General features: G+C 44.5%; 1 protein-coding gene across 1 annotated transcript; it reads right to left on the bottom strand.

The window, feature by feature from the left end:
- Positions 1-4,988: 4,988 nt before the first annotated feature.
- On the bottom strand, positions 4,989-12,972 carry LOC103630626 (cingulin). Its single transcript, XM_008651674.4, has 9 exons — positions 12,096-12,972; positions 11,433-11,630; positions 11,192-11,314; positions 10,932-10,969; positions 10,656-10,830; positions 6,706-9,894; positions 6,498-6,607; positions 5,619-5,877; positions 4,989-5,468 (listed from the first exon to the last, which is right to left on the bottom strand). The coding sequence occupies exons 1-8, from the start codon at positions 12,177-12,179 to the stop codon at positions 5,676-5,678; spliced, it is 4,119 nt and encodes a 1,372-aa protein (XP_008649896.1). The 5' UTR covers positions 12,180-12,972; the 3' UTR covers positions 4,989-5,468; positions 5,619-5,675.
- Between the last annotated feature and the right edge of the window lie 1,896 nt (positions 12,973-14,868).

The raw sequence follows: 14,868 nt of genomic DNA, 5'->3' as shown, positions 1-14,868 counted from the left end.
AGGATCATGACACAGAAATTCGAGATGTCAATGATGGGGGAGTTGAAGTATTTTCTAGGATTTCAAGTGAAGCAACTCTAAGAGGGCACCTTCATCAGCCAAACGAAGTACACTCAAGACATTCTAACCAAGTTTGGGATGAAGGATGCCAAACCCATCAAGACACCCATGGGAACTAATGGGCATCTCGACCTCGACACGGGAGGTAAGTCCGTAGATCAAAAGGTATACCGGTCGATGATAGGATCTTTACTCTATTTATGTGCATCTCGACCGGATATTATGCTTTCCGTATGCATGTGTGCAAGATTCCAAGCCGACCCTAAGGAAGCTCACCTTACGGCCGTGAAACGAATCTTGAGATATTTGGCTTATACTCCTAAGTTTGGGCTTTGGTATCCTAGGGGATCCACATTTGATTTAATTGGATATTCGGATGCCGATTGGGCGGGGTGTAAAATCAATAGGAAGAGCACATCGGGGACTTGCCAGTTCTTGGGAAGATCCTTGGTGTCTTGGGCTTCAAAGAAGCAAAATTCGGTCGCTCTTTCTACCGCCGAGGCCGAGTACATTGCCGCAGGCCATTGTTGCGCGCAATTACTTTGGATGAGGCAAACCCTGCGGGACTACGGTTACAAATTAACCAAAGTCCCTTTGCTATGTGATAATGAGAGTGCAATCAAAATGGCCGACAATCCCGTCGAGCATAGCCGCACTAAGCACATAGCCATTCGGTATCACTTTTTGAGGGATCACCAACAAAAGGGAGATATCGAGATTTCATACATTAATACTAAAGATCAATTAGCCGATATCTTTACCAAGCCTCTTGATGAACAATCTTTTAACAAACTTAGGCATGAGCTCAATATTCTTGATTCTAGGAACTTCTTTTGTTAAATTGCACACATTGCTCTTCTATATACCTTTGATCATGTCTCTTTCATATGCTATGACTAATGTGTTTTTCAAGTCTATTTCAAACCAAGTCATAGGTATATTGAAAGGGAATTGGAGTCTTCGGCGAAGACAAAGGCTTCCACTACGTAACTCATCCTTCGCCGTCGCTCCAAGCAACTCTCCATTCTTGGGGGAGAAAAGCTGAGCATCAAAGAAAAGGACCTTATCTTTGGGGGAGAGAGTAAGAGCCCAAAGCAAAAGGACCGGACTTCGTCTTTGGTATATTCTTAACTCATTTATCTATGACCAAAGAGGAAGATAGCACTTCGAGGGCTCTAATGATTCTGTTTTTGGCGATTCATGCCAAAGGGGGAGAAAGTAAGAGCCCAAAGCAAAAGGACCGCACCACCACCAAATTCAAAAACTTAAGTGTTGAATATTTTCAAATTGGTATCCTATTGTGTTCAAAAGGGGGAGAAAGTAGTATTTCAAAATGATATATCAAAACCCTCTTGAACACTAAGAGGAGAATCCCTTTTAGGGGGAGTTTTGTTTAGTCAAAGGAAAAGCATTTGAAACAGGGGGAGAAAATTTCAGATCTTGAAAATGCTTTGCAAAACTCTTATTCACTACCTTTGACTATTTGCAAAAGAACTTTGAAAAGAATTTACAAAAGAGTTTGCAAAAACAAAACTTGTGGTGCAAACATGGTCCAAAATGTTATATAAGAAAGAAACAATCCATGCATATCTTGTAAGTATTTTTATTGGCTCAAATTCTAAGCAACCTTTACACTTACATTATGCAAACTAGTTCAATTATGCACTTCTATATTTGCTTTGGTTTGTGTTGGCATCAATCACCAAAAAGGGGGAGATTGAAAGGGAATTAGGCTTACACCTAGTCCCTAGTTAATTTTGGTGGTTGAATTGACCAACACGAACAATTGGACTAACTAGTTTGCCCAAGTGTATAGATTACACAGGTATAAAAGGTTCACACTCAGCCAATAAAAAGACCAAGTTTTGGATTCAACAAAGGAGCAAAGTGGGAACCGAAGGCCCTCTGGTCTGGGAGCACCGGACTGTCCGGTGTACACCGGACAGTGTCCGGTGCACCAGAGGACTCCAACGCAAACTCGCCACCTTCGGGAATTTCCAGGGGCACTCGCGCTATAATTCACCGGACTGTCCGGTGTACACCGGACAGTGTCCGGTGCGCCACGGAGGAACGGCCTCAGGAACTCGCCAGCTTCGGGAAACTCCAACGGCTAGTCCGCTAAAATTCACCGGACTGTCCGGTGTGCACCGGACTGTCCGGTGCATCTCCGGAGCAACGGCTAGTCGGCGCCAACGGCTACCTGCGGCGCATTAATTGCGCGCGCAGAGTGCGCAGAAGTCAGGCGCGCCCATACTGGCACACCGGACAGCAAACAGTACCTGTCCGGTGTGCACCGGACACCCAGGCGGGCCCACAAGTCAGGAGCTCCAACGGTCAGAATCCAACGGCAGTGATGACGTGGCAGGGGGCACCGGACTGTCCGGTGTGCACCGGACTGTCTGGTGCGGCATCGAACAGACAGCCTCCCAACGGCCACATTTGGTGGTTGGGGCTATAAATACCCCAACCACCCCACCATTCATTACATCCAAGTTTTCCACTTCCCAACTACTACAAGAGCTCTAGCATTCAATTCTAGACACACCAAAGAGATCAAATCCTCTCCAAATTCCACACAACACCTTAGTGACTAGAGAGAGTGATTTGCTTGTGTTCTTTCGAGCTCTTGCGCTTGGATTGCCTTCTTCCTTCTTGATTCTTTCATTGCGATCAAACTCACTTGTAATTGAGGCAAGAGACACCAAACTTGTGGTGGTCTTTGTGGGAACTTTGTGTTCCAAGTGATTGAGAAGAGAAAGCTCACTCGATCCGTGGATCGTTTGAGAGAGGGAAGGGTTGAAAGAGACCCGGCCTTTGTGGCCTCCTCAACGGGGAGTAGGTTTGCTAGACACGTAGCACTCTGCTACACCCCCCATTGTACACCTGGATCCTCTCCTTACGGTTATAAAAGGAAGGACCAGGGCCTTCTTAGAGAAGGTTGGCCGCGCGGGACGAGGACGGGACAGGCGCTCTCTTGGGGCCGCTCGCTTCCCTCACCCGCCTGGACGCTTGTAACCCCCCTACTGCAAGCGCACCCGACCTGGGCGCGGGACGAACACGAAGGCCGCGGGATTTCCACCTCTCTTCACGCCTGTCTCCGGCCACCTCGCTCTCCCCCCTTCGCGCTCGCCCACGCGCTCGACCCATCTGGGCTGGGGCACGCGGCACACTCACTCGTCGGCTCAGGGACCCCCCGGTCTCGAAACGCCGACAGTATTAATGTTTCCTATTTCTTGAAATTAGAAAATCTATTTTGAATATTGGGTTCAAACCCATAAGCTAATAGGGAACCCCACCTATAAGACTAACCTTTCCAATTTTTGTCCCCACAAGGAGAACCCTTAGAGGAGCATGTATGAGGGGATCAGCGAGGGGGGAGTGCGGCATGGACAGAAGGTGAAATGACATGCCAACCGTTGTCGGTGCATCGGTCTGAGTTGGCACCGAAGGAGATAATATCGTCGGCGCCGCAACTGGCGAAGGGAGGGAAAAGACGGGTGGAGGCAGATGTTGCAGTGGTGGTGTGGCTATGGGCGACAGAGGTAGGAGGGCGTTCGCTAGGATGGACTGAATGGTCGCCACTGAGAGGGCGAGGTCGTGGATTGCCGAGACCATGGATTCCATCGTGAAAGACGGCGTGGTGGAGGGTGTGGCGAGTGCGGGGCCATGGTGAGTGGCGGTTGCAGTGATGGGTAGTGTAGTGAAGGAGGTCAGCGGCTGGATGGTGGTGGAAGGAGGAGCTAACATTGCAATACTAGATTGTTAGGGTTCCTTGCCCTCTTAGGAAGATGGCACAAGGAATATGGATGAGGGGTTGACAAGCGATTGGTTGCAAGTTGTGGTTGGCGCTTGGGCACTGTGATCGCAGGTTGCAGGGGAGAACAGGAGGCGCAGGTGAGTTCCAGCTTACCGGGGGAAGTTGACAACAAGATTTGTTGCAAATTAAATTGCTTACTTTATTCCTTTCTTTCCTGGCATTATATAGCCAAGGTTGTCTAGTACATCTTAACAACCTTCTGATAAGATAAGGGAGCTATCCATCTAATCTATCAAGATCTAACAACCTTCTGATAAGATAAGGGAGCTATCCATCTAACTAACTCTCATATGTTCTTATTCACTTATGGTGATTATCTTATCTCTTATCTACTGATAGGGGCTGCGCCTCTCATATTGGAGGCCGGACATAACAACCCCTATAGAGAGTGGATCGGGAGCGAGACGAGATAGGGCAGCCGGGCGACAGCTTTAGCGCCCGGCGAGAGCAGGTGATAGTGCCACGCTCTCGCCCGTGTTGGACGCCGCCCGCGGCGAGAGGCGGGCGTTGCATTAGCGCGGGCGATCGGGTGGGGCGAGAGCGGCGTAACGGCGTGTGATTGGTCCGTCTAGTTGATGTAAGCGCCACACGTACTAGTTGTTGCAACTAGCATTTTGTGATTGTTTGAAGTCCAAAAAATGAGAAAAAAAATGCAAAAATCATAACTTTCATCCCCGACCCATCTATAAATACTCCTACCCTGTTGGAGGTCATTGCACACACCATCTCATCTCATTTCTCTCCTTTAAACTCTCGCATCTTTTCCCGAGCACAAATTTAAGTGAAGGGGCAAAAGGTGCAATGTGCAATCGGAGCAGTAGGACCAGAGTAGAGTGAAAAGTTGATGTGCTAGGGATGAGAGAAAATGGTGCACTGGTAACTGGCTGACTGCGCAAGTGCACTGGTACCAGGGTGAGAGGAGATGTAGTACAAACACTAGCTAATTAGTAGTATATCTTTAGTTACAACACTTCTAAACCAATGCAATCGTGTGGTCCCTAATTCAGCTGGCAACACTTTGCCCTCCTGAGGTTAAAAGTTTCATCAATAATGCGATGCACGTACCACAACCGCACAACGGAAACTTCATTATTATCCGTGATCTACGCTGTAAAAACAAACAAACAAACAAACAAACAAACTTACATGAACAAATGGGTCTCCCTTCGTCACATTATTCTACACCCAAACTAAAACAATATTGTATGAGTGCAACATAATGACTGCTACCCACTAACCCAGCCACTCCACTGCTGTCTCAAAAAAGAAAGAAAGAAAGAATAGAGTAACTACATTTATCGACAATTAAGGGTGTAAAATAGAGAGATCGGAGTCATCGATCTCAGTAATCATATCAACAACTGACCAGTCAAGCTCCTCACAAACCGGCGTATATTATATACAAGATGAAAAGGCACGCCATTAAAAATAAATACCAATAACAATTGGATCATCATGTCATGTAGGGGCGCTGGGTGGTCACAGGGACCTTCAGTGTCGTCTTGGGATACACATCTTCCAGCACCAGTTAGCAGGTCCAGGCTCTGCATCACTTGCATTTGCTTTGCTTGCTCTCACATGACATGCCCATCTGTACAACCAGAAATTAAGTTTTTTTAAACATTTGGTTGGGCAAAATGAGGTGCCTGAGCCTGATAGAAACTTCTTTTAATAAAGAAAGATAGAGAGTTTGAGACCAGCTTCACAAGAAATGCTAGTGATGAAGACAACACACAGTTACCTGTGCTGTCAGTCAGCCTGTGTCTGTTTTATGTCAGGCAACAGTTCTCCATCATTGCTAAAACCACCTGCCTTTCTTCATGGCTTTGAGCTCCATCACTAACCGCTCCCTCTGAGCCTCCACCTCTGCATACTGCAAGCTCATGTTCAGTAACCGTTCCTTCATATCTCTTAGCTCTCCTTCCAATTGCAAAATCCTATCGGTATTGCCCTCCTTGCCGTCTCCCGCTCCCGCAGAAGGTTGCCCCTCAGGCATCGGACTGTACATAAATAAAAAGATTTTTTTATATATTATCATGGAAAACCAACAATCACATAGGACTAACTCTTGTGGACTCTGTTCTACAAGCTCAGCAGTGTTATATATACCCTAAAACAATATTGGTAACTAACTGACTTCGATAATTGCCCAACTTTTCACACCTGAAACTAAATTCAATCAAGTTTCTCCTGCCCACCTGAACAGGTTCCAACGCACAACATATTACACAACCATACATCAGACTGCAAATAAAAGCACTAGTATATGATTGCCAAAAGAAAAAAGATGTCCCTTAACGGGCACACTACCTACTGACTAATGAGATTAAATATATTTACTCTATAAGACCACTAGCATATCCCAGAGTGTGATTTCCTTGCAGGATTGCCGAACTTCAGCTTTTTCAATTAAAGATTAGATGTAAATTCCGTATAGAAAACGCATACTTTCTCAACATGTACTGAACAATGTTTTGCTTGAAATTCTTGTCCTCTAAACTAAATAGCTAATGTCAAACTCACTAATCATAATAAAAACAAAACAGACTAGCTATTCCTACCATTCTATGTACACTCATCATATCACAGGATACATTTAGGTTTGTCATGGCAGGAGTACCTCTTCTGTTGAGCTCTGTACATCTTGTTTTCCTCCAATGCCTCTGCGAGCTTCGTTTCCAATAACTCAATTTTTGACTGAATGGCTGCCTGGTTATCTCCTCCAAGCTCCTACAAGACAAGAAAATACAAGGCACAAGCAGATAGAAACATCAACAAGGAGGGGTTGTTTGATAACCACAGCAAGTACTTGACTTCAAATAGCTAACCTGCTTTCCAAGGTTCTCTTTAACGTGGGACATTTGCTCAAATCCCTTTTCCATAGTTTGAACTCTTCTAGTGAGATCCTCATTTTCCTGCTCAAGAGATTGTATCTTCCTCTGGTACTCACTGTTTGATCTCTTGATCCTGCTGAGTTCGTTCTTTAATTCTGCTTCATGTACATGTGATGCTTCTGATGCTGACAGATCACTCTCCAGCCTCACGAGCTTTGCCTGCATAGCTATTCTGTTTCGTTTTTCTTCTTCACCATTTCTCAAAGTCTCCTGCATATCAGAAACTTTATCTGTTAGCATAGCCTTCTGTGCTTTTAGTTCTTCACATTCCTCGGTCACCGAGCGTAGAATCTCCTCCAGTTTCCCTTTTCCGAACTTGGCCTCATCAAGAGAACTCTGAAGTTTGAAAACCTCATCTTGAAGATTCATTATTTTCTGGACCTGCAGTTTCAGGCCAGATATTTCTTCCAGCATTTGTTGTTTCTCATAATCACTGGATTTAAGCTTCAATTCTAGTTCATTAGAAGTCTTCCTTAACGTGTCTTCATTGGATCTAGCAGCTTCCATCAACTTTTTCATATGTTCAGCATCTGATGTCAACATTTCCTCGCTTTGTTTGGAGGCATTAAGGGAATCAACCAACCCTTTAATCTTATTTTTAGACTCCTTTCGGAGGTCTTCCAATTGAGACTCGTAATGTCTCAATTGTGTACTGACATCTTGAAGATTAGCCTCAAGTTTAGCCTTGTCTGCTCGTAGGACAGATACCTCTCTAATAGCATCCAGAGTGGCACTTTCTCGCTCCTCATGTGTGGAGGAGACCTGTGCAGTGAGGCTGACGACCTCCCTCTTGAGGTTCTCTACTTCAAGAGTCTTTTCCTTCTCGATCTTATTGAGCATGAAATGCGCGCGATTAATTCTTTCTTCTTGTTCCATGTGCTCCTGGAATATACTCTCCAATTCTGACAATAAAGATTGCTCTTTAGAAGAAACGTCCTTATGTAGTGACGAAAGCTTTGCCTCAAGGAATTCCACTGTTTTGCTAAACTCAAAGTTCCTTTTTTTCGACTCATCCAGTTCCTGCTCTTTTTGCGTAAGATGACCATGCATTTCCAACTTCTGCCTTTTCAGATCAGCAGTTAGATTCTGAAGAGAACTGCACTCTTCAATAAGGCTCTCAACAGTAGATTGTAGTTTAGAATTAGATCTTCTCAGAACTTCAGAATCATCCTGTGTTTCTGACAATCTTCTTTGAGATTCTTGTTGTTTCTGCTTAAACTCGAGCCTTTGAGTTTCCATCTCGGATTGCTGCCGCTCTACTTTATCTTTGAGATTAATGATGAGCGATCTGGAGTCATGAATCTGTAGCTCGCTTGACTCCTTTTCATTTGTCAGATAAGTCAATTGTGCTTCCAGTCCAGATATCCGTTCTGACAACTCTATGTTTTCCTGTTCCAGCTCTGATACATGCAACTCTAGTTCAGCTTTGCAGCTCTCTAGCTCAATTATGTTCCTCTCAAGAACCTTATTAGCTGAAACATGGGAATCTATACTGCTGGAAAGCACAAGGATATCTTTCCGCACTTCATCCAAGCATTTAGATGTGATGCTGCTTTCTTTAAGCGACACGGACAGGCGTTCCTCAAGCTGACTCTTCTCTGCCTGAATCTCAGAAATAAAATTTTCCATCTCAACCTTGGAACTTCGAAGGTCATCATTTTCCTGTAGTTGCAGTTCAAATCTAGCCTTTAGCGTATCTGTCTCAGGTTCAGTATCCTCTAGATCTGCTGTTCTAGATTGGTACTTCCATGTCGCACCAGATTCAAAAACTTCCAGTTCAGTAGAATGTAAACCGTTTAGCTTTCTTCTCAGTTCGGATAACTCGAGATTTCTTTGTTCCAGTTCCTCTTGGCTTTTTTGGAACTTTTCTTCCAGCTCACAGGTTTGAGACCTAAAATTTAGCAGCTTCAGCTCAAGGTCAGCACATTTTCTCTGTAACTCATCTGCATTAGACGTTGATGACTCAGAAAAACTGTCGTCTCTTAACATTTCCTTATTCCTAAGTTCCTCCTCCAGTTGACGAATCCGGGATGTAAGCTTTTCAAATTGCAGCTCATTGTTGTTTGAAATACGTGGAACCTGACCTTTTGTGAGCCCATTTTCTTTCAGCTTATATATAAGCTCCAAATTTTCATCTGTTAGTTCAGAGCAGTCCTTCTCAAGCTCTTGTATTTTAGCCCTTAAAATTTCATTTTCTTTCTCCAATTCAAGATAAATGGCATTGGAACCAGCACCACCTGCATTTCCAATGTTGAGAGCCCGATCCAATTTCTCCCTCAGAACTGTGATTTCATCGTCTTTCATTGACAGTTTCTTAGCCCATTCTTTGTCTTCTTTTACTAAAAGCCCATTCTCAGGATCAGCAGTCTGCTTGACCTTCGAAATCTTAGATATTTCAACTCTCTGTTCTTCAATGGTTTCCTCCAGTTCCTGAAGAATAGAAAGAAGCTCTATATTTGACTCTTGAGTCCTGTTTAGTTGTATGGTTAAGTCCGCATTCGATTCTCTAAGAAACTTCACCTCACCTTCAAGTTCCTTCTGCAGGTCTATCCAGTCTGAACGTTTAGGTGTTCCTGTAATTGTTTGCCGTGTGTTTACATCTTGTAAGGATGACTTCAATTCTTCTATTTCATGCCTATAGGAATCCCGTTCAGCTTGTGCAGCAGATAGCTCGCCTGCTAGCTCAGCATGTTGCTTTGATTTTTCAGAACACTCCTTTTTTAGCATCTCTAGATCAGCCTTCAACTTACGAGAGTGGCGTTCCCACATTTTTGCCTCATCACGGAGCTCCTCAATTGTTTCTTCAGCAGCTTCAAGAAGATCTTTAGATGAGTCAGATGCCCCCATAGATAATTGAGAAAGGCCATTTGAAAATATTTTTGGAGTATTCCCTTGCAGCAAATTTGGGCCTGAAGCCCGAGAACTAAAAGATGAATTATTGGATCTAAGCCCATCATCGCCACGACCAGCACTAACATAACTAGCATAGGAACTAGCAGAATCCTGCCTTCCCACATAAAGTCCTCCACTAGAGTTGTCTCTAGGAGAGAAGTTTGTTCTATCCGCAGTACTATCTCCAGAATTAGAACTCCGATGGGACCCTGGTGCAGAGAAACTTGTTTCCTGCAAAAAAGAAAAAGCTGGGATAGATAATCAGCATAGCACATAATACTCTGATAGAGCATGACATGTAACCAAAAAAATATGTCACTTGCTGCTGGTGAAATTGCAGTCCATATAGAAAACTATACCCAAATGCGAGGAGCTTGCAAGAATCCCCATGCAAAAAATCTTTACTGCCTAAAAAGGTTTTCTTCGTGGTGGTAGTAACAGTAGGTTCACAAGCTTCTACATTTGAGTATCTTGTGAATTTATGCATACATGCAGGTCATGTGCCCACAGAGGGACATTTGTAAAGGATGAGATCATCCACACATAATTGTACTCATGTGGTTTACTGTTATGGTTTTTGTGGCCTGCTGACCACTAGTGAATTTTATGTGATTTTAGATTTATAAATAGATCATTGAGTAGGAATTAGAACTTATCATAGCTTTTGTGCAAGATAGCAGACCCCAAAATAACTGAAAAAAAATCAAGACTTTTGCTTGATGACTAAAGGCACAGGGTTTCATCAGCTTTGCAGAAAAAGATCCACAGGCAGATTCTTTTTTCATTCCCTTCCAGGGTCTGAGATTGAAACATGAAAATAAGGTGTTTTACCTACAAGGTTGAACATATAACATTGACAACTAAGTTCCATGTTATTATTCATGTAATCAACAATTTCAGTGAAAATGGGATAGATCTCTCAAGGCATCAGAAACAGTCCAAAGACAACTCAATGTTTGGGACAGAGCAAATTGTTTTAAGCAGTAGCTTACCCTGTTTCCAGATTCATCTTGATAAGTTCCAACCAGATGATTTTCGGATGAAGAACGAACACTCCTGTTGAACATACCATCAGAGCAATCTGACTTATTGTCCATCTCATCATTGGTTGGCGTTGGACTACGGTCATCGAGACGGGGAGCCATGTCCCTCAGTGATCTGACACCACTACATAGAAATGGGAGAATTGTCAAAATTCAGGATTTGAGGGAAGAGAAGACTGAACAGAACCTGGCAAGAATGAAATACTGAGGGTTCAGTCTAGTTACCTCAGCTTAGACTTTGTGCCAAGACATTGGACCTTAAGCTGCACGTGAGGGGAAAAATATGACCATCAACATAAGCAGTAGTAAGGACACCATCAGGTATGCTCTCAAAAGCACAAGCTTGAAATAGGTACTTATGTAACAGTTGGCACCTATGATGGGAATGCAATACCAGCATTTTTTTTCATTCGCTACCAAATCATGTAAGCTATGCCCAAATGGCCCATGAAAACGAAGACGTGTGATAAATAACCGAAACACACCTGTAAAACTGTTCCGGCGTTGCATCTCTTCAGTGGCAAAGAGATTGCGGTTGGATCGACTATATTCAGAAAATTAGACAGATTTAGAAAAATCTCCCCAAGAATGCCAGATTTTGTCGATCCCTGGAACAGAACATTACACGAGGGCAGTTGTTAGTGACAGACCCAACAATGGTATCAAGATTGAAGCAGGAAGCGAACATCCAAGAAGAACAGGTGAGGTATGCATTCCAGTACAGACCAAGGAAACAATAATCTTGTACTGGCAATCTTCGAATTCTTTGGAGACTTCGTCCTTGGAGAACCATATGGGTTCCAAGATTGTGTCAGGCCACTGGCATATCCCACTCCGAGAAGCTACTTTGCTGGACTTTGCAATTGTCCTTCCGCTGTCGACTGAAACTATGGAAAGGAAGAGCCTGTCTGACACTGCAGGGACCTATGGAAAAGAATGGAGCGAATCGATGAGGCACAGAAACAAGGAGATACATACATGTCATGTGAGTAAGATAAACTGCAGGGAATTCATATGATAAATGAAAATGAATGAGAAGGCACACGCAATATAACGATACAAGTGGGCAGTGCAGTATGTGCCCCCTTATTAGGCTAGGCCGTTGTTAGAATGAAGAGGAAGGACCACTTTATTTCGTTCGGGGTACACCTACGTACACATGAATAGCAGGCAGCTCGTGAAACGAAGTTCAACGAAGCCCCTGAGGGAGTTGACTGACTGAATGGCAAAAGGTAGCCACTGAATCGCCAGGGGAGTGAGACCCCTTTGCTGATGTAGGCGCCACACGTGAGTAAGGAAGGAAGGGGGAAAGAAATGATTTTGGTACTGAGAGAGTGGAGGAGTAGGACAGCCCCCGAGGGAGGATGAGAGAGAGAGAGAGAGAGCAACCTGGACGGCGCGGAAGTTGGAGAATCTGAAGTCGAAGCGCTCGCCGACGCGGTCGGAGGAGCGGTGGCGGTGAAGCTTGAACATCCTGCCCTCCTCCTCCTGCTGCTGCTGCTGCTGCTGCTGGTGGTGGTCAGTCGTGGTAGCATGCGATGCGGCCGAGGGAGGGAGGGCTTCGTCAGAATCCTGAAAGTGGCCTTCTCCTCCTCCTCCTCCTCCTAGATTGGGGCTGGGATCGGGAGGTGGAGCTGCGGTTGGCGATGCTGACCTGAGATACGGCGGCGCATGAAGGGAGGGAGCGGCCGTGCGGCGTGGCAAAAGGCGTAGGGTGGGGTTGGGGAAGAAAGAGGAATCTTAGGAAGCGGAGAAAGAAACCATGTCCCCCGACTTCACCAACTCTCTCTGTCTCTCTCTTCTTGCTGGTGCTTGCTATGGCCGGGAGCAATTAATTTAATTACATACATTAATTACATGAAACAGAAACGAAATAGTAATCAATTATACTCCGTTAGGCAGCAGCAGCACATGACAGCAGGCCAGGCTGTGGGTTGCGAGATTTCTGAGGCGAGATCCCGCTTGTCCACTCCCGCCTGCCGCCGTCCTTGGTCCTCCTCACGGTCACCTTGTTGTCCTTGTTGTTTGTCCTCTAGTGCAGTGGCATTAGCAAAACCTGTCATGGACGTTGCTTGCTTCGGATGATGCTTTGTTTGCCCAAAACCACCTGTCGCCTAGCCGATGTGAAGGTGGTTGATTACTACCGCTAACTATCCCATCTCCGCCTGACAGCCCCACACCTGACGATGAATAATCCAATCAACGATACGATTATATGTGTACACTAGGTAGATACCCCGTCCGTTGTAACGGTATACAAAATATTCAACAAAATGTTAGTGCATAAAAAAGAACATATATTTCAATTGCACCAAAAACGATACATTCCCTGCTTGCCAGAACCGGCAACAGTTATAGCTGACAGCCTCACACCTGACGATCAATAATCCAATCAACGATACGTGTACATTTGGGCCGTGTTTGATGGTTGGCCCGAACCACGAAAAAAAAGTACGGCCCAGACATGGCACGACCCGATATATCAGGTCAGGTTTGGGTCAAGGTCGTGACCAATGAGTGGTCACGAGCACGACCCATTTAAGACAGACACAAAATTGCTCATATAAAGACACGGAAAGGCTCATATATTCATTAAAACCACACTTCATTCAACACTTTCATGTATTTGATAAAGAACACAAAATTAGAGATGATGCTAGTTAGGTGTTTTTTAGCTTTGAATTAGAGTATGTGATGCAATTTTACTTTTGTTATAGACATTAGACTATGAACTAAACTTACGAACTCTGTATAGAGCTGACTATACTCTTTTTCCTTCTAACAAAATGATTATACTTGATAAAGAACACAAAGCTAGAGATGATGCTAGTTATACTCTTTTATTTGTTTTATTAAATCTGTTTTGAATTTTGGGCTCTGATGTGAATTTCGGGCCAAAAATTGAATTTCGGGCCTTGTATAATTTCGGACAATATGAAATGTTCAAAAAATAATTATTGGCATTTACTGATTTTTTACTGTCAATGGAGGGAGAGAATCCCATATGAATTTCATTGATTCAATGACCTCATTTTTTAAGGGAAACGAACCAAACCTTTTACATAATTTTGTGGTAGACCACATATTACAGACAATTGTAAGCACAACTTAGCAAGTACTTCACCAACAAGGAGGAAAAGAAAGCAAACACAACATGAACAAACTTGACACGAGCAACATCCGGATTCCTGAAGAGTTGATCATCAAACTACGTACTTGTCAGCTAGCCCAAACCAATGTAAACCACACCACCCGTCGTAGCAACGCCGCATAGTTGTATCCCTCCATTGCACACAACAAGGGAGGAATTCTTGAAGGGATGAGGGACCGCCTAACTGACAGGGGACTAAGAGTGAGGGAGCACGCCAATTGAAGCTTACCAAAGAACAACCATCTTCCTTGAAGTTTATGACGACCACCCCAGAGTCAGCACATCCAAGCACCATAAATCACCATCCAACATCCTTAAAGGGGAGGAAGCCTTTAAAGAGGAAGGATTGAGAGCACCTAGAGGGGGGTGAATAGGTGATCCTGTAAAACTTGAACTTAATGCCACAAAAACTTGGTTAAGCGTTAGCACAGTATTGCCAAGTGGCTAGAGAAGAGTCTTAGCGAAACACAATAACCACAAGAGAATCAACACAGGTAGACATAGTGGTTTATCCCGTGGTTCGGCCAAGTACAACACTTGCCTACTTCCACGTTGTGGCGTCCCAACGGACGAGGGTTGCAATCAACCCCTCTCAAGCGGTCCAAAGACCCACTTGAATACCACGGTGTTTGCTTTTATTTTCGATATCCCGTTCGCGAGGAATCTCCACAACTTGGAGTCTCTCGCCCTTACAAAGATGTTCACAAAGAAGCACGGAGTAAGGGAGGGATTAGCAACTCACACAAGACACAAAGATCACAGCAAATATGCACACACAAGACCCAGACTTAAGCTCAAAAGACTAGCACACTAGAACGGAGCTCAAATCACTAGAATGTCGAACAAGTGCGCAAGAATGGAGTGTGAGTGATCAAGAGTGCTCAAGGAATGCTTGGTGTCCTCCTCCATGCGCCTAGGGGTCCCTTTTATAGCCCCAAGGCAGCTAGGAGCCGTTGAGAGCAATCTGGGAAGGCAATTCTTGCCTTCTGTCGCCTGGCGCACCGGACAGTC

Source organism: Zea mays, chromosome 1, assembly GCF_902167145.1.
Source record: "Zea mays cultivar B73 chromosome 1, Zm-B73-REFERENCE-NAM-5.0, whole genome shotgun sequence".
NCBI lineage: Eukaryota > Viridiplantae > Streptophyta > Magnoliopsida > Poales > Poaceae > Zea > Zea mays.
Note: the sequence above shows the minus strand (reverse complement) of the source record. Positions and strands in the feature narration are given on the sequence as shown.